This window comes from Thermobia domestica, chromosome 17 (genome assembly GCF_964235325.1).
Source record: "Thermobia domestica chromosome 17, izTheDome1.hap1.1, whole genome shotgun sequence".
Taxonomy (NCBI): Eukaryota; Metazoa; Arthropoda; class Insecta; order Zygentoma; family Lepismatidae; genus Thermobia; species Thermobia domestica.
Genome location: NC_137470.1, coordinates 162,114,138 through 162,139,585, shown reverse-complemented (window position 1 = coordinate 162,139,585; position 25,448 = coordinate 162,114,138). Strand labels below are relative to the sequence as shown.

Here is a 25,448-nt window from a genome sequence, read left to right as displayed (position 1 = left end):
CGGCTTGCCTATAAGTGCTGCAGAGCTGCAGAACTACCAGCTATTTTAGTGGCATAAATGTATTTTCAATTGAGTTGAATTGTGTTTAATTTAATCAAGGTAATAACATGTAATGATGATATTTGGTCTAACGGTGTCCTGAAATTGTACTGCTGGATATGCTACATATCGTAGTATTACTGGAAACACCTTCTGAAGCTTAATAATATTGCAAGAGCTGTGCACGGATTGCCCTATGCTTTAGCATTGAAACCAAAATCTTCACCAGCCGCATTGTATTACGTTTCCCTTGTCTCTTAGATAGGTTTTACTAGAGCTGCACTCCCAGCAGCTCAGAACTCACGAATACTTCCGAAGAAGCCGAAGACACACGACGTGATGTACATGAGGCTCCCTTCTCTTGTTTTTGATAACTGTGTTCAGTGTAATTGTTGTACGCTTTGAAAGTAATAGTATTCCATGTTCAAGTTTGTGCAAATTTTCTGAACAAACACAATTTGTGTGACAATTTTAAGGAAACCTAAACCTTTTGCAAATTCTTCAATTACCCCAACGACAATAGCTGAAGCAGAACGTTACTTCTCTAATTTTAAAATAGTTAAAACATTTTTGGGAATTACAATATGCCAGGAAATAATCAATGCTTTGGCTGCCTTATCAATCGAGCGTGATTTCATATCCATCATGCCGAACTTTAATGATAGAGTAGTAGGACATTTTGTACAGCAGAAGACACGTCGGATAGACTATTTACAAACGATAAAGTATTTATAATTCAGCAGTATTAATAAAATTTCTACCTGTAGACATTACGTGAATCCGAAATTGTTATGGTATCTGAAAACAGTGTTTCTTACGATATGGGTATGGTATTTTTAAAGTTTGTTACACGCAACGGTGGCGTATTTAGAGAGGAGCTAAAACGCTCAAGATCCCCCGAAATTCATTTAAACTTGTAGGCATCCCAAAGGAAAAATTAAGTGCTTATTCATATGCTGTGCAATGCTCCTCCCGGAACAAAATCCTAAGTACGCCACGGACACCCAATAAGCAAACAATAGTGTTTTGGTTGCGATACAGTCAAGTTGTGTATATATATATATATATATATATATATATATATATATATATATATATATATATATATTTGTTAATTTCAATTATAATGGTCATTTACGTATAACGATTAGAGTGCTAAAAGATATGCGGTTCGTGTAGATTTTATAATTAATTACTGCAAACGGGAAATTTAATATACAAAAAAAAAAAAAAAAAAAAAAAAAACACTGTGCAGAACTACCTCAGATTATGGTATCGAGCCGCTACTGCCATATATGAACTATTTTGAACACAACTTCACTTTGAAAAGTCAGGATTTTCTATAATCTATCTTCTATCTAATATAAATAAAATTGTATATGTGTTTGTCTCTGTGCGGCCTGGGGACCAGACGAGTGGACCGAGAGTTACCAAATTTTGGTCAGGGGTACCGTGGCCCAGGCCCCAGATCAAGACGAAGCGCTTTTCTCAAATTTCAAACCAGGGGCTCAGGGGGTATTTACCGGAACCGACCTGGGGACCAAACAATTTTGCCGAGAGTTACCAAATTTTGGTCACGAATACCTTGCTTCAGGCCCCAGACAGTCGAAGCGTTTTTGTTAAAATTTGAACCAGGGAAGGGTTGTGATTAGTGTCAAATCCATAGTTTCCGCGGTTTCTGAAATGAATGATACTCCCACAGGTGTTGACTTCCAAATACAGCCCCCATGTGAAGGATGTGTATATTCAGCTAGTTAAATAATAAATTAACCGCTGAGCAAAGCTGACAAATTTTATTATCACACTAATATTTTGTGACAACTTTGCCAACTAAACACTTGGCTTCATCACACTCTCATTAGCGATTAGTTTATTTATAGTATATAATAAGGCAAAGCTGATATAACAGAGAACATTAGAGGATTTTGTCAGATCTAGTAACTTTTAGATCAGTCGTCATAGCCCATAGAATGAAAGTTTCTTGTCATCGATGTACTGCTCAAAAATGCTAAATATGAAATGTCTGGCAAATGTTTAGTTCTTCAGTTTGATAAGTGTTGATTACTGATGAAGTAATTATATTTCCAGATACATCATCTAAACGTAAACCTGCTGAAAGCTTGTCAAGTGAAGTAACAAAGAAGAGGAAGACCAAATTTGCAAGGTTGTCATTTAGACCTATACCCCGAATAAGGAAATCCGTAACGAATTTGCGAGTCAGGTAAACTTTCTAAACTAACAAAATATTTTGAATAAACTTTTTCTGCACATTCTGCAAGTACCAAAGCTATAGCGATGGGCATGAGTCGGCTAAAACTCGAATCGAATTCGACTAGTTTTGAGTCGAGTCAAAGGTAATTTTTTCTAGTCGAGTTCCGAGCCGAGTCACTGTTTTTGAGGTCTAGTTTGATATATGGCTCGCTCGTTCAGCTCGTTTTAACTCCTTCTGAAATCATGGCCTGATTAATGGAAAGCTAAAGCCATGAAAAAAGATAAGCAGTAATGTGGAATACTTTGTGTTGCTCATGACAAGGGACACTATTCGCATCTCGTCTCGTCTCGATAACGAGACGACATATTTTTATAACGAGACAGCCTCAAGTGTCGTGAGCAAAAATATAAGTATATACTGTAGTTATTATCAAGGCTGAAACCTGCACGGTCGCATTTTTTAGCCCAAGCAGAAGTCCAACCCGGGTAGGGATGTTAACCGGCTCGGTTCATTTTAACTGAGCGAACAGCTCGAGCCGGCTCGGATGAGCCATTGACTCGAGCCAACTCCATTGAAACGAGTCCATCGGCTCGGTACGACCAGGCTCAGTTGAACCGATGGCTCGAACTTGCTTGGTTGGGGTGAGCCATAAGCTCTGGGTTCGGCTCGGCTCGTGAGAGCCATCGGCTCGAGCCGACTTGGTTGAATGAGCTGTGTGATCGGCTCACTTCTCGGTTCGGCTCGATAATAAATGAGCTGAGAGCCGAGACGCTCGAGCCACTAACAATCGTAAACTCTTGCCGAGCAGTTTAACATGTTTGGTCGGCGCCCTATAACTTTTTGGCTCAAGCCGGAATACTTGCTTTTCCGGAACTGAAACTTAGAATCTCGTGAACAATGTCCTTGCCTCCTGAAGACTTCTCCAGTACAGAGATCTGTGTCAACTAGCTTTTAGGATTCAGATACAAAGCGCCTATCTTTCATGGTTATACATGGCGTTATTATAAACATGATAATAAGTTGTATTAGTATCATTGATAATTATATTGTCTATGTAGGATACTTGGATAGTACTTGATACTCAGGATTTAGCTCAATTTGGCTCGACTAGACTCGAAACTCGACCCGAATTAGAGTTGGAGGAAATTTTTTGAACAGTTTTCGAGTCTCAACGATGTGTTTCGAGTCGTTTCAAAGCAAACTCGCTCGTGCTCATCCCTACAAATCTAATATTTGAAAGAATTTATTTTTACATGCCATTCGACTTACCTCTAAAAACAGATTGGCCATTTATTGGAACTAGGTAGTATGGCTGGGTACTCAATACCACTATTAATTGGCATAACCAGGTTAAAAAGTATTAACGTTCCGATAGACCTGAAACCAGGATTGCCTAATTTTCCGAGATTGGCAACTGCATTGAATGGGATCTATACACAATAGTTTCCGTACAGCTTTCTAAGATTTTGGAGGGTTTCAAAAGAACATTACAAAATTTGAGTTATTACACGGCTCTCAATGAAAAGTTGGGTATTTATGAATAAAAGGCACTTGCTTTAGGAGTAACATAGCCAAAAACAAAAGAAATCTAAAAGTATGGGCCAAGGAGCATATTAGGTATTCAAAAGTAGAAATTCCGGTATCAGGTCTGTTGAAACATCTAAAAGAAACATCACAAAGTACAAGATGCAAAAAATTTATTGGGGGCCAGAAATGAAGTAGAGGGTCTCTTATTTGTAAATTTATTCCTAGAAAAAAATTGAACAAGGGGCGATGAATGGGAAGCAGTAATTACAAAATTCGCACAGCATTGGCGTAGCAATGAAAATAATAGCACGAGCTGGCAACCTTCCACCAAAAAAAAAAAAAAAATTCCGCCACATTGCAGCTTGCTTCACCATCATTTGAAATGTAACCATGGTACTTGACAGTGTTTGTGAGTACCGCTCTTCCCTTCACGAGTTTGTTCCATTTTATTCCTGTTTTTATTTTGAATGAACTTAAAAAAGTTCGTTACTGAATTATCTATATATGTGTCTGTTGTTTCAATTTTTTTTCAATTTTGAACTCTTTTCGAAAAAGCATCAAAAACTATCGTACAAAGTGATGGAATTTTGCGTCACTCTTACCGTTTCCGAGATATTAGCCAAGAACTGATCGATTTCCGGATATATTAAGGATCCATATCTCGGGAACCGTAAGCTATAGAGATATACTAGCGTTAATACCTAAGAGTATGGTGAACATTTTTGTGCCAAATAGGAACCGTTGGCCACTGGCCACTGGTTTGGCTAGTGGCCACCAGTTAATATTGGTACCAAAATGTTTATCATCCTTTTATGCATTGATCAACACCAATACACCATCTTTCTGACTTATCATTCCCGAGATATTGGCCAGAAAATAGTTCAGATTTCGGGAGATTTAAGGAGCCATATCTCGGGAACCGTAAGTCATAAATTATATTTTGCGAATTTTTGCAAGAAGCAAAAGAACGTGCGGATAAAAAGATTTAAATGTTGGAAAAATCAGTTATCCTTCCTACTCACTCTCTATTAGTTTCAAGTTGGTTCTGGCAATGCTCTTGGAGCATTCTCAACTGGTTCTTCCTGATTTTATAATCTTTGACTAAAACTCCAGGGGAGAGTCGGAAGTTCAAATAATATTCAGGAATTACAGAAATCTGTAAGTGAAATGATTGTTCAATTATTTAGTTGAGAATCGTTATTATTATTTTTAATTTAAAATCATTAAGAACTTTCAGATGCTAATGAGCTCCGCCTTAGTTTCTCACATTTTAAAAGAACATTGTGAAAATTAATGCTACTAAAACTTATTTGTGTAATGGAGAACTTACACTCTGCACATTCTAACTATTGCTCCTTCCAGCCATTTGTTTATGGCTGTAAGGCTAGGTTTAGAGGGAAGCAATTATTGTATAATTTCTTGTAGCAGATGTGCTGCCAGAAATCCCGTATAATATTTTATGGCATCAAAAGTTTATGGTGCTTTTACACGGTAGCATTTTGATAAGCATCTTGTGACGTAGCAAACAAATCACTAGAGAAGAGCGCAATTATGGCTCCGAAACCAAAAAAACAGATTTCAGTCGCTATTTCTTCTAAAGTCCTTTGTCGCATATGCTTATTATGATACAAAGGACTTTTAACTTTGTACAAACAAGGATGCTCCTCATGATTTTTTTTTCAATCATCATAATAATAGCATCCGTACCCCCAACTAAGTTTTTACTAAAATTCAATTTCCCGTACAAAACACATGGATATTTGGCACAAAATCTCCTTTTAACATATCACGGCGTTGCAATCGGACTAGGCGTACTGGGGAAAATGCTACGAAATAAAGTTCTATCGACAAGAAATGCCATAGGATATGCCATGGCATAGGAAATGCTATAGCATTTGCTACTTTACGCGGTAGGATATCGATGATACAATCTTTGCTACGAAAAAACGCTACGATAAATGCTTCAGTCTCAAACTAGCCTGACAATAGAAACCTTTAGTTGCCATGGAAACTACCAGAACGCCACATGGTTTCTTTCTGCTCTTGGCTCTTAGATTACCAGAACATGTTGCTCTAAAATATGTAGGGGCTTAGTTACATGCATTAGTTACCCATTTTTGGCAGTTTCAATTCGCGTAAATGGTCGTATTCCTTGAACTATTTACATGCTTGTCTAAAATGCGGTATCCACGGAAACCTAGTTTTGAGTTCGACTATTCGGAAGAAACAAGTTCGGTGACACTATGAAAAACACTTAGTTTTTGTGTAGTACATTCGGCATTTTTTCTAATAATGACAAGGTAGGTTTAAATGATGAACTAAACAACAATGAAGACTACCTCAAAAATCTGAATTTACTCAGTATTTTGTACTTAACTACTAAATACCCTAACAGTCCTCTCGGCCTTCAACATGGTAGCATTGCACACTTGTCTTCATCTTTCAAGGTAGAATATCACGTTTGAAGTTCCCTTCTGTAGCCTAATGGCTACGGTCGCTGTTTTCAAACAAGAGTTAGTGAGAGCAGATCAAATATGAGAGTCTAAAAAGAAACTTGGTTCTGTCCTATATAGTTTCAGAGTATTAAATGTGAACACACTAGTGAACCAGGAAGTAAAAAAGTCAGGCATTCGATATGGATATAGTACATGAGCAAACAGTAAATTTAATAAATTGTACGGTTGTTTAGTAAATTTAGGAACAGGGATAAATCTCTGAATATAAATGTGCATAAACCATACACAATAAGGCACTCAAGATGACAATTTAGAGCGATTATAACACAACGTTGCGAGTTATTCGGAGAATCATGCAATTGTAGTGCATAACCATTCTCTTTTACCTCCGTCAGTTTTAGAAACTATAAAGGGGTATCGCACGAAGCAAGGAACAGATGCATGAGTTTCCTTATCAGTGACAAGATCTTTTTCTGAACCGAAGCTGGCGTGCGGGGAGTCCTACAAGAAACATTCAGGAACGGCCTGATATATAAAACCAAATAGTGGAAACTTCAGCTCCAGTCAATGCTTATTGTTTAGATTTTAGCTGCCCTTAGCATAAATTATACCTACTTCTGAGTATAGAAAGATACTGATATAATAATAGGAAAGGAAGTTCAGTGAAAAATAAGTTTATTCTTACAATTTTAAGTCTTACATGCCGTGTTTACTCGCGTAATAGTCGTATATGTTGTACCAATTTTTTAATGCCAAAATCCAACTGCTGTTGTTACGCAAGGAAAGCTGCCATTCAATTATCACTACGATCAAAACAATTTCGAATTTTGATACAGCATTTTCAACACAAAATATAGCATATATAGGTGAAATATAAACTTACCGATTCGTGAGAGAGAAAGCTTGGCATTGGCACAAAAGAACGGTATATTTAGAAACACATTTTTAACAGCTATGTAACACCACAAAAAAAAAAAAAAACAAAAAAAAAAAAACGATGTAACGAAGAATGTAAAGAGTAACATCAGTAAACACGAGAAGTTCTTTTGTCGGACCCGCACAATATAAGCAATTTCAAAATCTCGTTCAGACACAAATCCCGTGGACTGTAACTTTTGAGTTTTTTTTCGAAAGTTTATTTTAAATTTCAGGTGCGACTATTATGCGAGGGCGACTATTGTGCGAGTAAACACGGTATTTAAACAAGTTATTATTGATTTAGGAATCAGTTAAGCACACATGTGGATGACTAAAAGCACATGGATAAATGATGCGTTTGTGCAATTAGTTGAGCAATTTGAATGTTCAGTGTCTCAGTCGTAAGATTGTCGGGACCATCAAAATCATTATATTCGACTGAAAAAATATCTTTTTCCAGAAGTCTTTGTAGGCAGGACATTCCATGTCAGATCAACACAGCTATTTTAATCACCATTTCAGATTTTGATGAAATTTGGTGTGTTAGTAGGGTTTGATGAGAAACGACCAGAAATGAAATTTTTCCTTCCTGGCTCTTACAGTTCTGGAGTTACAGCATCTCAAAGTTTGACTTTTTGTTAAAAAAATTGGGTCTGATTGATTATTAAAAGGGCTTGCAACTTTGGTCCTAATTAAAGATAGAGACTTCATTCGGGTGTCATTTTAAAGCTCATAGACAGACCTTTCGTTTGATATGCCACACTTGACCTTTCCCGTAAAATTGAAGATTTGACCTTGATCTTTGGCCTTTGACCTTGAATTGCAAAAAAGACGTGGTCATAGATTTTCGTGAAACTTTTACAGAATGTCTTATTATTGGTGATGACATTTGGAAAGTTTCAGAGTGAGACAGCCATAGGATGCTGAGTTATGAACTTTTAAGTGAAAGTCACTGATAGTAATTTTGACCTTTTGCCGAAAATTTAGTCACATTGCTGATTATAAATGCTTGTAACTTTTGCCCTAATTATTATAGAAACTTAATTCCGATGTCATTATTAAGCATGTAGACAGACTTATCATTTTATATGTAATACTTGATCCTTTCTGTAAAACTGAAAATTTCACCTTGAATGACACGAAAAATGACGGAGTAGCTTTTACAGAATAGCTTGTTATTGGAGATGACATGTAGAGAGTTCCATAATGGGATATGCATGGAATGATAATGTATGTATTCTTAAGTAAAGATCACTGATTGACGGAACGAAACGAAGGTTAGTCTATTTGTGTTGTCTGTCTCGCGGTAACATTCGAACGCGTGAATCGATTCGAATGAAAGTGTCACAGATTGTTTGTTCGTTCAAAGGACAAGACAAGTTCGTTGGGGAAGTAAATCAGACGAAGAGGTAAGGGTGGAATCTCCTCTTAAAAGTGCAAAAATGTAGAAAACTATTATTAAAAATGAATTTAATGGACTATTTTTTTTGTTATTAGAATTTTATAAGTTCGAACATACCTCGGGGATTCCGGGCTAATAGTTGGGAAGGAGGGGGAATCGGACAAGAGCGTGGCCAGAAAATCAAAAGGGGTTGATAACAAATCAGACTAACGAATTGCTATGAAAATTGCACAGCTTTATTGCAAGGTGTACGTTTCGAAGAACTTAATTACTAGTAGTAATTAGTCATTTGTTTATAATTACATTGTTCGCTATTCAGGGGACTAAGTACTTTAACGTAGAAATAGCCAGTGAAAAAATTCTCTACATACCTGAGGGCGAAATACCTACACTAAAATTGTTTCTCTAGCATAGTAGTTAATTTTTGAGAGTCTGCTTTGTTAAGCACATATGTGCGTCCGGTGGCTGTTAGCGGATGAACTGTAGCTAGTACACACGAAGTAGGAAGTGTTAAAATGTCTTCCTTGCGGGGATATGTGAAAGATGGATTAGGCCCTGCAGGATGTAAGAACGTCACAGTAACTTCCTGCTCAACTTCGTCTACAGACAGTACACATCCTAACCACCATTTGCCGTCATAAGCACATGTAACGAAACCTTTTATTGCTTCTATGGATAGATGTGCTCTTAATTTTTTCACACAGTAAGTTCGGTATTCACCACTGTTTGAGAATTTCTTCGCATGTAAAGTATTTACAGTAACTGGTAGGAAAGCATGTAGTTTGAGTTCCAGCTATTGCAGAGGCACTGTTGTATCTTGAGGTAAGCAGCGATTCTTCTGCAGCGTGTTCTTCTGAAGAGACGTAACAAAAAGTGACGCTCGGCATAGCTGTAGTAGCCCAGTTATAAAGTTGTTTTGGAGTCATTATTTGATCATCACACGAATTCTCGAGACTAGCTTTGGCTGCAAGTAGTTTTAATGTTCCACCCAATCCATCACAGGCACTTTTACCATGTTCAGTGGCGAAAAAGTGCCACTCAGCTTTAATTCCAAAGTAGTCTTCGTGCGAACACAGGTTAATGAATTTTTCTTATTTTTGTATTGTGCTGCAGCCCCGTCAGAGAAGTAGAAAATCTGACACTATTGAAAACTCAGATTTGAGGAAGTGCGTGATTTTTTTTTTTTTTTTGGAATAAGTGTACTGCTGTAGTGTTGTGTATGAGGGAGTCAGATATCACAACAAAACTTACGTGACTTATAGGGTTTGATTTATAGTATGCGACGAATGGATGTATGGTTGCCTGGGAATTGTTCCAATGGTAGCCTTGCACAGTCTTGCACAACAAATGAATAATCTTTACTGAAGTCACAAAGAGCAATGAATTCACCCACATGAAGATTGTCTTTGAAGCCTGTCAAGAATTCTGTTTGTTGCTTTGCGATAAATGAGTGACACAAAAGAATCTGTAATTTCTCACTGAATTTTGGGCAGAAATCTTCTGGTGATTCTTGGATTGTGCATAGAGTGGATCGATCTGTAGCTACCGATTGACGGTATGTTATACTGTCTACATTATGTTCCTCCATATGATTTTGAATACTTATTATTAACCTCTCTGTACCAGGGCAAATTTCACAATCACCAAAGTAACATGATATATTAGGTGGATTACAGACAATCTGTGCAAGGCAGTCATGATATGATATAATGGGATGTGCATCATCAGCTGTAAGTGTCGATAGTTTGGCTCCTGCTGTCATCAGTTTCACATTCTGATAAGTGCTGCAAACACAAACCGAACGAGTTCCGGTAGCCCCCGCTAAGATACACTGTTTGGGTCTCAGTTCTGCAAATTTTGAGAAACCAATGGAAATATCAGGATACTGACTCTTAAATACCTGGAATAGTTCTTTCAAGTTGCAAAGAATGAGCCTTTTTTGTGTGTGTATTTTCTGGTCTCCAATCCTTACAGAAACGAAATCTTTTTTACCAGGCATTATTCTGCTGACAGAATCTGCTTCATAGAATTCTGACCACTTCCACAACCGATGTAGGTAATGCTTTCCCAGGTATGATGTTAGGTGTTGCCATTATACCCTTCTCTTGAACCAGTTTTTTGGCACTACGTACCATGTAATTAGGTGCACCAAATTCTCGCTGAATTTTACGAACTGACCAACTCCGCGGCAGTACTGTTAGTACTTGAATTTTCTCACTTCTTTTCACACAACTTCCGAACTTGTTTTTAAGTTGTTGCAGCATTTCTTGAGTAGAATCCTCTTCGTCACTACTGGAACTTTCACTACTTTCAACATGGAAAATTTTCCTCTTCAGGGCAGATCCAATTTTCTTCACTTTTTGTCCCGGATATTTCTTTTGTGAGATATTAGTTTTCAATATTGGAGACTCAGCAATAGAGAGTAAGCTTTCATTCACAGCCTTCAAATTTCCATAGTCGTGTAATTTTTTCTCGGGTGTACTAATCTCGGAATTATTGTCTGTACATTGGTCTGTTTGTCACGTGTTTGTAATCAGGCAACTTCGCGACATCTTTCCTGCACTTGTCACATATTTTATATGTCTTCTGCATTACTGGTACTTTCTTGATCATCCATTCTGTGACTGACCTTAGACCTCTGTTGCAGTTATGGCCGTTAATGGAAAAAGGATTACAACAGTATTTTTGGTACAACAGTTCAATACCTTTCACACTGGATGTAGTTGCCATTTTACTTCATTGATGACCAGGAAATCCTTATTTCAGAAATGATAAACTCGGAGGAAAAAAGATAAACATAGTAACATTATATTATTAGTATTAGTAATAGTATTATTTATACTGGAAGAAAAAATGAAACATAAACCAACATTTTTTTCTTCTGTCATTAGCAATAGCAAGCACTATTCTGTAAAACACCAGGTCGCCAGGTCGCCATTGGCGACTAGAAATTTAGAACTGGCGACCAGCGTTTAGTAGGAATGGTTTCTGCTTAAACTCACAGGGCTGCGCAGTGTTTGTTTCTCTCGAAAATAATGTCACTGAGTGAGAGAAAGCACGGAATTTGAAGTCTTCATAACGGACATGGAAAGCGAAGTCTTTACAACGTTGTAATTCGCCCCTCCTTTCCCACCCTCGATCGAAATGGTCTGCCTCATAATTTGTACGTGAGAGACACTGGCAACCATCAATTTTGGATTGGCGAGTGCGTCTGACTTTGAAATTTTGCGCCCTGGTGTAAAAGCAACTGTCATTTTTCTTGTCATTCAAGGTCAAAGAACGTCACATTTTCAGTTTAGCAGAAAGGATCAAGTGTTACATATCAAATGATAGGTCTATCTACAAGCTTAATAATGGCATCGGAATTAAGTTTCTATAATAATTAGGGCAAAAGTTACAAGCATTTATAATCAGCAATGTGACTAAATTTTCGGCAAAAGGTCAAAATTACTATCAGTGACTTTCACTTAAAAGTTCATAACTCAGCATCTCATGGCTGTCCCACTCTGAAACTTTCCAAATGTCATCACCAATAATAAGACATTGTTCTGTAAAAGTTTCACGAAAATCGATGATCACGTCTTTTTTGCAATTCAAGGTCAAAGATAAAGGTCAAATTTTCAATTTTACGGGAAAGGTCAAGTGTTGCATATCAAACGAAAGGTCTGTCTATTAGCTTTAAAATGACACTCGAATGAAGTCTCTATCTTAATTAGAACCAGTGTTGCAAGTCCTTTTAATAATCAATCAGACCCAAATTTTTAACAAAAAGTCAAACTTTGAGATGCTGTAACTCCAGAACTGTAAGAGCCAGGAAGGAAAAAATTTCATTTCTGGTCGTTTCTCGTCAAGCCCTACTAACACACCAAATTTCATTAAAATCTGAAATGGTGACCAAAATTTTTGCCCTAAAGTGTGTTGATCTCACATGGAATGTCCAAGAAGTACGTCAAGGTTGATGATAGCGTTGTGGTTTTGGAGATCAATGTTGTCTAGTTAAACTTGCTCATTCCATAAACAATTGGTGAACTTCCGTTGATAAATAAACAAACATTTTAAGTTTGAACCAGGAAAGTGGAATAATTTATCTGTTTATCCGAAATTACAAATTTAGGAGTGAAAATCTAGTGAGACAAAATTTTGTATCAACAATAGCAGAAAGTTATCCCGCCATTGTATTTTTTTTTCTTTAGTTCTAAATTTTCTGTTCAGCATATTTGGCTTGACATTCAATTTTGTTCAATAATTTAGCTTTTAACTTGTATTACAGTAAGCAATATAATAAATAACTAAATTTACATATGTAAATTTTAAACTTATTAATAAAATGTTTTTTTATAATATAACTAAATTGTTGGAGGTGTTTAATCAAAACATGACACTTATTGTTCCTACATATACAAGGTGTTTCAAAACAACAACAACGTTTGAGAGGTAATTCCTGACAACAAGATAAGAAAAAAAGTATAGACTATCCTGGGTGCAGAAATGCTTCCTTTTGGAGTTATGGGCTGTGAAAACTTAACAAAAAAAAAAAACTAAACGTCCATAGCTCAAACTATGGGACCTAACGTAGTCTGAAGACTTCACTGAGGAACTAGTAACCTGTTTAAATATCCGACTTTCAGAATCCTGCGGTACTTCCACAACAACTTTTATAGAGGTAGTTGGCGATTACTCCAAATTATATGCCCGTAACCACTCCCTTTATAAAAATTGCTTCGTGAGTATCTTAGGATTCTGAAACATCCATTTTTGGATAGCGCACATATTAGTTCCTAAGTGAAGTCTTGATCCGACTACGTTAGATCCCATAGTTTTGGAGTTATGGACCTAAAGTTCATGTTTTAGGCAGCCTATTACTCCGAAAGGAAGCATTTGTGCACCCAAGTTGGTCAAAAAGTTTTGTTATCTTGGTGTCAGGAATCATCTCTCAAACGTTGTCGGTGTTTTGAAACACCCTGTATAAAAGGATCTTCAGGTGTGTTCAGAAGAAAGTCTGTTGTTTTCTTTTCCATAGAATGAGCTAATTAGAGGTGAGCATGTTTTACAAGTTTGCAAATATTTCTGTTACAGAGTGTAAAATTATTAGATTTTGGAGAATTGTCTATCACAAGCTTGTTAGTAACAATGAGACTAAAAATTTTTAGTGTTCATTACGTGCAAAACATACACGATAAAAAAGAAACAAACCTTTGGATTCCCAAGCTCATGCTGATGTTGCTTGATATGCGAAATTCTCCACTCTGTTTTGACATTTCAAACTTGCATTCAAGATTGCGGCCATGATTTCAATGTATCCTAAAAGTTGCAGCTTTTTCTACCACTATATTCGATTAAAGATTGCAGTTTCCTCTCAAGTTTCAAAATAAATTGGTTCAAACAATTTTCACTCACTCTGTATTTTCGTTAATCTAGTTAAGAATTAAATTAGTTCAAACGAAGATTTTCAATAATTATCAACATTTTTGTTACTTCATAATATTTATCATTAATGTGACTTAAAATTTCTTACAGCAGAAGAAAGGAGCAAGGAAATACGGTAGCTAGAAACAAGGAAAACCCAAGGCAATGTACGGTCAAGGTAAGCATTAGAATGTGATAAAAATATCAATACAAAACATAACACTTACTAAATGCATGTTTAATATACACTAGATAAGTTTCTTTTCAACCTCTCGCTAATCTCTCATGTGAATGGTCTTACATTCGAATTAAGGCCAGAGTTTAGGAAAATATTTTCTCAAATAAGTTGATTTTTTTTAACAATCTATATCAGAGAGCGTTCCAATAACAGTAGAAACTCACTTAGTAACGGAACATATTACTAATTATTTTAACTCAATGACACCCTTGTTGTATTATGACGTGATTCATGAACTTACAAGGAAACTGTCTCAAGTGTAAACAACCGATTTGGCTGGGGTCCGGATATGTGTTACGGGAGACCAAAATAGGAGACACGTATTTTGGCGTTTGGGCCCGTACGCAGAAATTTCCTAAATACGGGGCCCCAAAGTGGCCCTACATGCTATAACTAGGAAGCGAATGATGTTACTTGAACCCCGCCGTGGCCGGTCCCAAGCCGTGCTGAGAAAGGGGGAGGGACCCCCGTGTTTTGGCCGCTCTCGTGTTGTTTTATCGGGAGCGGTGCCTACGAGGGGGGGAGAGGGTGACACTGGTACCCTGCTTGCTGCCGTTACTTTAACTGCCATATGGCAGCGGGCGGCACGCGGTGTCAACAACCTACCGGCAGGGGTGAGCCTTCGGGGGGCATCCTCTGAAATGGGCGACTAACTCGTGCCATTGGATCTGGGAGAGTACGTGTGACCCTATCACGTCCTCAGTGGGGTAGGTAAACTCGGCTGCCGTACCTACCGGCGGGGGTGAGCCTTCGGGTATCCCCCGAAATGGGCAACTAAGCCGTGCCCTTGGGTCCGGGAGATAAGGGTGCGTGGTATCCCAACACGCTAAAAAGAGTGGGTAGTTGGTGTGCCCTGGGTGGGCGCATCCAACGCCCTACCGGGAGGAAGATGTAGATACTGTTCTCAAAGAGAGTGTAATGCGTTCTCTTGGGTCCGGGATGGGATACCTAGTATCCTAACGAATACTCGTACCTCAGGAGCGCTGAGGAAGTGGGTCACTCCTTCGTCCCAGTAGTGTGAGCTTGGTGCAGGTGCCACGACCCTACCAGGGGAGCCGCCGCTCCCAAATGGCCATTGTCTTTAAAGGTAGACAGTCTACACCTGCTATTGGGTCTGGTAATGTACGGTTAACCTCTCCCGTAAGAAGAGGTAGTTCCGTATTGTTTGGACAACCCTACCGAAGGAAGGGTGTGGGTGCCCCTTCTAATGATGGCCTACACGTACCATTGGGATTCGGACAAGTAGCTTGGCTACAACGTGTACGTGGTACCTAAACACGTTAAAGATAGGTAGCCCCGTATTGTTTGGGCGGGCCTACCAGGGGAGACACGGCTCCCTCGAGAGACACGGCTCCGAAATGACAATGTCTGCCTTGAGCAAACGGTCTACATCAGTCATTGGCTCTGGTAATGTACGGTGTACCTCTACCGTAACTAGAGGAAGTCCTGTATTGCTTGGACGACCCTACCGGGGGGGAGTGTCTGATTCCTGCCTGTGGAGAGACCAAACGGAGGTGGGGAGGGGCCAATCCCAGGGATCTGGGTAACGGTTCTGAACCTGCTAAAGGGAGGAAACTCTGTAGTATATGGGCCGGCACCAAACTCAAATGTTGACTAAACAAGTACCATTGGGTCCGGGATGAGATACGGGAGTATCTCGACGTGTGCGTGGTACCTCTACACGACAAGGCGGTTGCCAGTTGAACGATAGAGGTAGGCAGGGCCGGGATTGAACAAGCCCCCTCGGGCAGCGCCTGGGGCCCCGGATTTGGGTTGGACTCTGCCGGGCTGTGGTCATACCGTGGGATTCGGTAGCTTGTGGGAGCCAATCCCAGGAATCTGGGTAACGGTAAACACGGACGGGAGGTGAGCTTGCCTTATAACGCTCGGGCGCATGCCTGCAGAACATGGTAGGACTGACTCGCTAGCAGTCTGCCTCAACCAGTAGGTTAACTGGTAGGCACTCAGGACTTCGGCCTGGCCGCGTAGTGGGCGTATCCAACTCCCTCAGAGAATGGGGGTTACATCGCTTCGGCGAGTCAGAATTAGGGGACAAATTCTGACGGTGCACTTCGTGCATGAGCAACAATAGCGTATATTGTGGAACTACGGGCGGGGTGCATTCCTTTCTTGCGGAACCCGTCCATTAAATAGACCGAACGGTCGCGGGCATGCTCCCCATGCATGCAATTAAGCGTGGCATAGTAGACCACTAGCTCACAATGTACACAACCGATTTCGCTGGGGTCCGGATGTGTGTTACGGGAGACTATAAGCCAAAGTCGAGATGTAGTTTTTCTTCCGACCAAACCTGACAGGCCAGCAAACTTTACTTCCGCCACTCTGCCCGGTTTCCTGACAACCCACGCCGAATCGATTAAATATTAATATTCACTTTCATGCACAAGTGTTCTGCCCGGTTTTCACACATCCTAGCCATAGAGATACAAGCGAAAAACGCAAACGTTCTTTCGCTCCGTGACACCCTCGTGGTCAGCAGATCTCCCTTCGACGGCTCGTGCCAGCTGAACATCTGTTCAGAATTACATGGGTACCACATACGCCAACTTCATGGCTTTATTGTAAATCTAGCAATATGGGACCCTGTATATTTGACATTCCTTTTTGTGGGACCTAACAACAAACACAAGTCACATACTTTTGGATATATTACAACATATTCCAAGCCAAGCCAACATTCTGTACCAGTAACGCTATTCGCTTCCTAGTTATGGCATGTAGGGACACTTTGGAGCCCCGTATTTCGGAAATTTCTGCGTATGGGCCCAAACGCCAAAATACGTGTCTCCTACTTTGTTCTCCCGTAACACATATCCGGACCCCAGCCAAATCGGTTGTTTACACTTGAGACAGTTTCCTCGTTAGCCAGGATGTTGTGATAGGGTTGCTTCATGTGTATATACCATCTCTGTGAACTGTGTAACAACTCACCAAATATTAATAAATATACACGGGAATCGTACATTAACATCAACTTCTTAATTCATTGCGTAATTAGATTAACTTTTTACTAATTAATAACTAGTAAATTTACTATCCTTTGTCCAACGGTGCTACTCCATATCACAAGGAAGGTTTGTTTGCGCTACGTGTTTCTGGACTTCTGGTGTAGTTATCAAACTAACTTCTCAGATTTTCCCTCATAACCATAATCAACAGGTAGCTGAAGAAATCTACTCCATGTAAGAAATACTTTTATCAAAAAGTCATACGATTTTGGATGAGGTTAATTACATATCATCTTGTCTTGTAGGGTTCTACCGCAGCAGCCAGAAATAAGCGAGGAAATTACGTGTCATTGGCAGAAACAATAGTTCGTTTGAATAAGACTCCACCACGCTTCAGGACCCTTCCACGCAATGGTATGTTGATTAATGCTCGTAACTGGTTGTCATTGGTTTGAACCATGCCATATGGAGTAAATGTTTCACAGAGATCATAGATTCAAAATTTGTTTTTACCACTAATATAATAAAATTTTATCAAGCGCCCTACGTAGCACAATACACTTGAGTGAAATCTAACTAAAATAGAACCATTGTTTTTTTTCTCTTTCTTTTCGGAGGAAGTTGGAAATAACTCTTGGGAGAGAATTCCACCAGTTCTAAGGCTTTCTCATACAACAAGCACGTTGAGCTTCACTACATGGATTCGTTGTCAACTGGAATACATTAAAATCTACAATAAATTGAGTTAGATGCAGTGCCGGACTGGCCACGTTGGTTGTTTGGCGATCGCAGGGATCTGGAGGTGCAGGACTTTTACGCCTTGGTCGAACTTTCGGGATCGCAATATATATATATATATATATATATATATATATATATATATATATATATATATATATATATATATATATATATATATATATATATATATATATATAAATATAGGGTGTTTCAGATAAAACGTCCAGTGCTTATAAATCCGAAACGGCTGAGAATAAAAAGATGAAACAAAAACTGAGATAGGAAAATGTCATAGGGCGCATCACATGGTGTTGTCGTGGTGACCCACAGGGCCCTCCTTCAAGGGGGCCCAGGGGCCAACTTCAAACTTTCGAATGGGAACATGTATTGTCATACCTCATTCAATAGTCCTTGAAATACGAAACAACTTTTGTAGGAAACAATTTTCGATTTGGGGTACAGTTTTCAAAATGGCCGCAAAAAGTCCTGTATCAGTTTGAAGTTGACACCTGGGCCTCCTTCACGGAGTTTCCTGAGGGTTATCACAACGCCACCACTTGATATGCTTTATCATCGTTTCTATCTCAGTTTTTGTTTCATCTCTCTATTCTCAGCCGTTTCTGATTTAGGCCTATAAGCACTGGACGTTTTATCTGATACAGGACACACTTTTTGCGGCCATTTGAAAACGGTGGCCCAGATCGAAAATTGTTTCCTACAAAAGTTGTTTCGTTTTTCAAGTACTATTGAATGAGGCATGATTCAATACGTGTTCCCATTTGAAAATTTGAAGTTGGCCCCTGGGCTCCCTTAAAGGAGGGCCCTGGGGGTCTTCACAACAACACCATGTGATGTGCCCTATGACATTATCTTATCTCAGTTTTTGTTTCATCTTTTTATTCTCAGCCATTTCGGATTTATAAGCACTGGACGTTTTATCTGAAACACCCTGTATATATATATATATATATATATATATATATATATATATATATATATATATATATATATATATATATATATATATATATATATATATATATAGTGTTCCTATCAAAAAGGTTGGGAAGCCTAAGTACGTCTTTCCGAAAGAAGTCTTCTCCGGCCCTCCATGCTCATATCAGTACGGCACCGTGAACTTTGTTTTTTCGATCTGTTTTGTACTACATATTCATATATTTATTCAGTAAAGAAAATATTATTGTCACTTATGTTTTGCAACTATTATATTTTGCATTATATCTATCTACACATAATATATATGTAGATGTAGATGTAAAATGTGTGTGTGGGAGGGAGGCCTTTAATGACCTGCGCAAAGGGCCCTCAACTTAGCTAGTCCAACACTGGGTAGATGCATGCACCCCAGTGCTTTCAAATCATTGAGACGCATGATTTTACAATTTATTTATTAATTCCCCACATAGTACTCATCAGTTAATCTAAAATTTCGAAATATTGCATACAAATATTTTTAGTTGAAATACTGTAAGCTTAATTTGTTTGGCAAATTTTAGTTTTCGTTTAAACTAGCTTATAAAAATCCATTTAAACGAAATTATTTTTTTGTTTATATCATATAAATATTTCCATTCATAGAACCTTATATAGTATCATACTATCTCTCCAAGGTTTAGATTAGAACCCAATGTAGAAAATTAAAATTTCATTAATTAAAGGGCCCTCTAAAATAACAAGGTAAGTCGAATTACCTCGATACCTCATAAAACATAAAAAGGTGTGTGGACTTATTTTCCTTTTCCGTCGCCTCTAGTGCGTTTACGAAGCGTCTGTTGATACAACAAATTCATTTGCATCTTGCACGTTGCGCTTTAAGTTTATAAGCTTTCTAACGCGAAACCTCCATTTTCACTTACCTTGTTATTGCAGAGGGCCCTTCAATTTTCAGAAATTGAAGCTAAAATGTGAACGAACAGTAATGATATTGGAATCTCTAATCTACCACCAAGTTACCGCACCCAGAAGGTTACAATTACTTTTATGAACCATTATTTGTCAAACAAGTTTAATTGTAATCGGAGGTGCAAGGACTCGGAGTTACATAATAAACATTTTCTTTCCCAAGACTTTTACTTGTGGAAATTTTGAGTTGCTTAGAAATTTCAATGTAAGGAAAATAACCTCATGTTTTACCTTTTCCAGATTACAACACTCAAATTATTACCGTATTAAAGAAATAAGAGAGCCACAGGAGTACAGGAATGAAAAAATGTTAATGGGAAAGGAGGAGTACAGCATGTCTATAAAATACTATGATACTTTAAGGTGATATTGCGTCACTTTGGATAATCGTATTTAAGTGAAATTGGCCACATTTGAAAGAAAAAATAAAATATTTTCTATGCCTGATAGACATTGAATGTGTGTCCCATGAGTGCGATGCAGACTTCAAGACTATATTGCTACACACGCTCCAACATATCTGATGAAATGGACTGGATGGCAGCACTAATACGAACTTCTTGCTGGTTTTGAGACAATGGGGGGGGGGATACATAGAAAAATTGACGTGTGTGTAGGAGCCTGATGTTGAAACCTTCGCCTAAAAGCACGCTGAATCTACACCAGAATCTGCGTGCAATGATTTTCCAGTACACACCAACTTCGTTCTTGTGGGTCACCATAACTCCTTAAAGCTTATTTTTTAATAACACAACACAATTACAGAAAACTTACGTTAGCATAAAACGGCATAACAGTACAGAAACAAGTTTCCCAAGTGACCTTCAGCAGAAACAGCAACTGCTTGCTAAATCTGATATAAATAAAACTGTCTCTCTCTGTGTGCGACCTGGGGACCAGACGAGTGACCGAGTGACCGAAATTTTGGTCAAGGGTATGTTGGTCCAGGACCAAGACGCTCTTTTTCAAGATTCGAATCAGGGGCGTCTCAGGAGGGCATTTACCGGGACATGTAAAAGTAGAAGAAAACGACAGATATTGGTGTCAAATTCATAGTTTTCGTGGTCGCGGAGATAAATTGTGATACTCTCATAAGCATTGACTTCCAAATAGTCCCTCATCGGCTGGGGGCCAGAGGTGTTTTTTTTTAAAAATCGATCCAGGGGGCGTTTACCGGGATAGTAATAGAAAAATAGTAGCAAATAGGCGATATTCTTCTTGATTCAGTTTGTTTACATAGATATTTTATGACCCATGCGAAGAATGGGTATTCCAGCGAGTATACAATAATGAACACATATAGACTAATCACAAAGTAAACATGAGTGAATTTACTTTTTCTGTGCTTGATCCCATCCATTATTGGCGTTGTTGTTCATTGTTGACACACATTTTTTTTCTTTCAAATGTAACAAATTTCATTTCAATTCGATTATCCAAAGCAAAGTAATACAATTTTAAAGTATGATAGTCTTTTTATGGACACACTGTATATTAGTCGACACTGTAGGCTTTATAGTTCCAATGATTGTACAGTTATGAGTTTTAAACCATTAGTTTAAAACCATATTTAATTATACGGTCTAATTCTTCAAATTTAACTAATTTGTTCAATAATTTGCACATTAATCACCCTAAATTCAATACGATATTAATTCAATTATTAAAGAACTTTGTATAACCAAATTGCGTTGATTTAAATCGTGGAGTAGCAAATAAAATACAACGGTAAAGGTTTGGCAAGTTGTATAAAGTATGTTGGGGTACGAGAATGTATGTTTTAAGTACTAATAAAGGACTCATTGCGTGGGTACCAGAAGATTGTGAAACATGGATATTTAGATAAAGCGCATATTATTTTCTATAATTGTTTGAACATCTCGTTGAAGGTTCCATAATTTTCAAGCCAGGATGTTTTCAAACTTGATGTTGCGCTTTCTCCGTGGTTTATAAATCGGAAAGGAGTTTCTCGGCTGATGTTTATTAGTCCTCGCACTACCTAGGTATTTTTGTAATACGGACTACCAGGGGGGGGGGGTAATTTCGTGCCCACCTTTTAAGATTAAATATATCTCGCAAAAAAAAATAGAAACTATCATAAATCTAGGCTTAACAGTACACAAGATAAAACTAACAGCTACTTATGCTGCCATCTAGGAGTGATACTTCTAAATGTCAGTCACGCCTCTTACCATGGGGGCTACTTTGTGCCTACTAACTTAAAATAGTAAATTTTGAGAGACGTTAATTTTAATTTGAACCACCGTAAGCTAAACATGTTGAGCAATAAAAATTTCTTACAATTTTAAAGAAACTATTAGAATACTAAATACAAAAAGTACACTGTGGTGTTCACAAAGTACCCCCCTCCCTCCCGTTGGTAGTCCGAGGGTTATTTTTCATTTGATATAATGAATGATTTCTTAAATTTTAGATAGTATCATCCTGTGTAAAATATGCACACTCATGTCCAAAATTGTCGCATGTCTATAAATATGTTGTTCTAGGAATATAATTTGATAATGAATTCGCCCGGTGTTTCTTATCAAGTTAGTATGTGTATAATCGGCAAAGACATGTATGTAGAAAATTTCATGTCAAAAGAGCAGTAAACAAGAACAATAAAACTAAAATAAAACTTTAGCAATATTTTGTTTTACTCATTCTAATTTTCGTATTTATAACTCTTTCCCTCTGAAATTTACCACAAATATACATTTCCCGATTATACACATAGTAGCAGCGTTAAAAGTACTCTGCAACATCATTATCAAATTATATTCTTACGAGAAGAGAGTTATAGATATGCGACAGTCATTTTGGACATGAGTGTACATGACATGCCTCGTTCATACAGCTGAATGTAAATATGAAGCAACATGTTTACTTAAACATTCATGGTAATCAGGTGATGTTATTTCATCATCTTCCATAAAGTTCACTGTTTACCAGACTTAAAACGTTTATACCTGATTTTAGGAACATTCACTCTTTCTATCTTGGAGTAGTTGACAAACTATGCAGTTTAAATTCAATTTAAAATTTCTGGACTATTTAGTGCAGAAGGTGAAACATAGAAATAGGTGTCATCCTACTTGCCGGAACTACCGGAACTCCTGATGACCGAGTGAACCCACATTCCTGAAAAAAAAAAGCATCATAGAATATCCTAACAACTCAACGGTTATTCAGCCAAAAGACTGTCTTTTATGCTATTAAGTAAGGTACACAGAGTGGGAAGGGGGGGGGAACTTTTTTGATCAGTGTACTTTTTAGTATTGAAGCTCTCGAATTCCAATTTTCAAATGCGAATGAAACTCAAAACTAATTATTTGCTTTAAGTATGTGTAAGATCAATTTCTCAGTTTGTTCAATAGTTTCGGAGTTAAGGGTGCCGAAAACGTGAAATAAGTGAGATTCAAAAGTTCATAACTTCACTACTATGGGACCTATCGTAGTCGGGTTAAAACATCACTGAGGAATTGGTATCTTAGCTATCCAAATATCAATCTTTCAAAACCTCCGGTACTTGCACAATCATTTTAGAGAGACTGTTTGGGAGGTTTCTTTTCTTATTTTGATGCGAGAAATCCGTTTCCAAAATATTGTGACACTTTTGTAACACCCTGTAGAGTATCCAGTTGGAAAGGGTTTACCTTCAACAAGAGTTGTTTAAATGTACTACTGTAAACATGACCTCATACTTGAAAGCAAATACTCCGACCTTCGTGTACCCTCTACAAGAGAAATTGAATCCGACACTTCTCTTCACAGAAAAAAAAGTAACACTTGCGTTTACTTAAAAACTCTCCGCGGTATTTTGATGAACTTTTTAACAAAAAATCTTTATTGAAAATCATTTTTAATCAAGTACATATTGGCCATAATTATCTGACCTTTTGCCAATTTTCGGGTAGCTTCATAATTCCATCGCTGTAGAACTTCCGTAGTTTATCGTAGAAAAACTTGGCCAAGTAATTTTCAGTGGTGCTTCGGTCGGCCAATTGTTATTTTTTAACCATCAGAAGTTTTGCAGAAACAGAAACAAACAAATGATAATCAGACGGTGCAAGATCCGGACTATACGGTGGATGCATTAAAACTTCCCAACCAAGTTCCGTCAATTTGTTTCGAATCATCAAAAATGTGTGGCTGCGCATTGTCATGATGGAACCAAACTCTTTCTGTTGACAAATTCTGATCGCTTTTTCTGGATTCGTTCAAGCGGTCGAGTTGTGCAGAGTACAGGACCTAATTGATGGTTTCGTCAGGTTGCAGCAGCTTATAATGGACAATTCCCTTCCAATCCCACCAAACACTCAACATAACCTTGTTTGCCGACAATCCAGTTATATTGAGTTGTTCCATCATGACAATGCAAGGCCACACACATCTTTGACTCGGAAAAAATTGACTGAACTTGGTTGGGAAGTTTTGATGCATCCACCACTTAGCCCGGACCTTGCACCGTCTACCATTTGTTTCGGTCTCGGCAAAACTCTCTTGATGGCTAAAAAAAATGACCGACAAAAGCGCCACTGAAAATCACTTGGCCAAGTTTTTTGATAAACCACAGAAGTTCTATACCAATGGAATTATGAAGCTACCCGAAAAATGGCAAAAGGTCATAGACAATAATGGCCAATATGTGCTTGATTAAAATTGATTTCCAATAAAGAAATTTTTTGTTCAAACATGTACCAAGAAACTGTGGAGATATGACTCTTCATTGCCCGGCTAAAATTTACGAGTTCTAGTCGTCGTATGGTTTAAACGTTGAAATATTTCGAGTCCATACCACCTCAGATTGATTTCAGTGAGCTAAGGTAATGTATTATCACCAAATAATGGCGCCAGTAATCCAGATTCATAGCTTGTGTTGTGATTTTATTGGACCGGCTTTATTTGCAGTATTGGCTTCAGTATCCTCGAGGTTTTAGTGTTATAAATTTTTGTATCCGTGCTTTTGTTCAGACACAAAAAGTTATGAACGAACTTGACTAAAATTCCCGTTAGTATAGAACAAAGTTTCGTAGTTTATTTTCGAATTCTGATAAAATACCACAATCGTCACCTTCACCCAATCCATATTATCAGATATTTCTTACAAGTTAATGTAAATTTTAATAGCCTCTAGACATATCTTGAAATTTTATAGCAAAATAATATGGAATTGATGAAAACTTAAAGTACTACAATCAGTGTTTCGTACTCGTGTTTTCAGCTCTTCCGACTCCCAGATTGAACTTGAATCGAAGCCGCAGTCCTAGAGCCACTATTCCCGAAGGACCACGACTTCGAACTGCTGAAAGAAGTAAAAGAAAGGTAGGCGGAATGTAATTTGATTTTGAATTTAAATTCAGTTCCTTTCTAACTTTTGAATCTAATTTCAAGATTTAAACTTGGTTAAGGATTAGAGACGCAAAGAAAATATAGTAAAATCTGCTTATGTTGGCCACCAGCGGTTCCATTGAAAAGTGACTAACTTAAACAGGTGGCCAACTTTCAGAAAATGTGATTAGTGTATTTTTAGAGTAGTACTTCTAGTATTGATTGTTCAATTTTAATAAGCAATTACACGACAGCTACTTTTAAATGTATATAGAGTAAGCGTAAC

The 25,448-nt window shown here is 37.9% G+C and overlaps 1 protein-coding gene across 4 annotated transcripts in view; it reads left to right on the top strand.

Annotated features, from left to right (window-relative positions):
- Nucleotides 1-25,448, top strand: part of LOC145674453 (uncharacterized) — a 102,314-nt gene that overhangs the window by 51,419 nt on the left and 25,447 nt on the right. For 3 of the 4 annotated variants that reach the window (XM_081744525.1, XM_081744524.1, XM_081744522.1), the window contains 4 exons: nucleotides 2,128-2,260; nucleotides 14,072-14,138; nucleotides 17,473-17,581; nucleotides 25,056-25,156. In XM_081744525.1, coding sequence (XP_081600651.1) covers nucleotides 2,128-2,260; nucleotides 14,072-14,138; nucleotides 17,473-17,581; nucleotides 25,056-25,156 — 410 coding nt within the window. The remainder of the gene's footprint in view (nucleotides 1-2,127; nucleotides 2,261-14,071; nucleotides 14,139-17,472; nucleotides 17,582-25,055; nucleotides 25,157-25,448) is intronic. The other variant, XM_081744523.1, reaches the window with a different exon arrangement.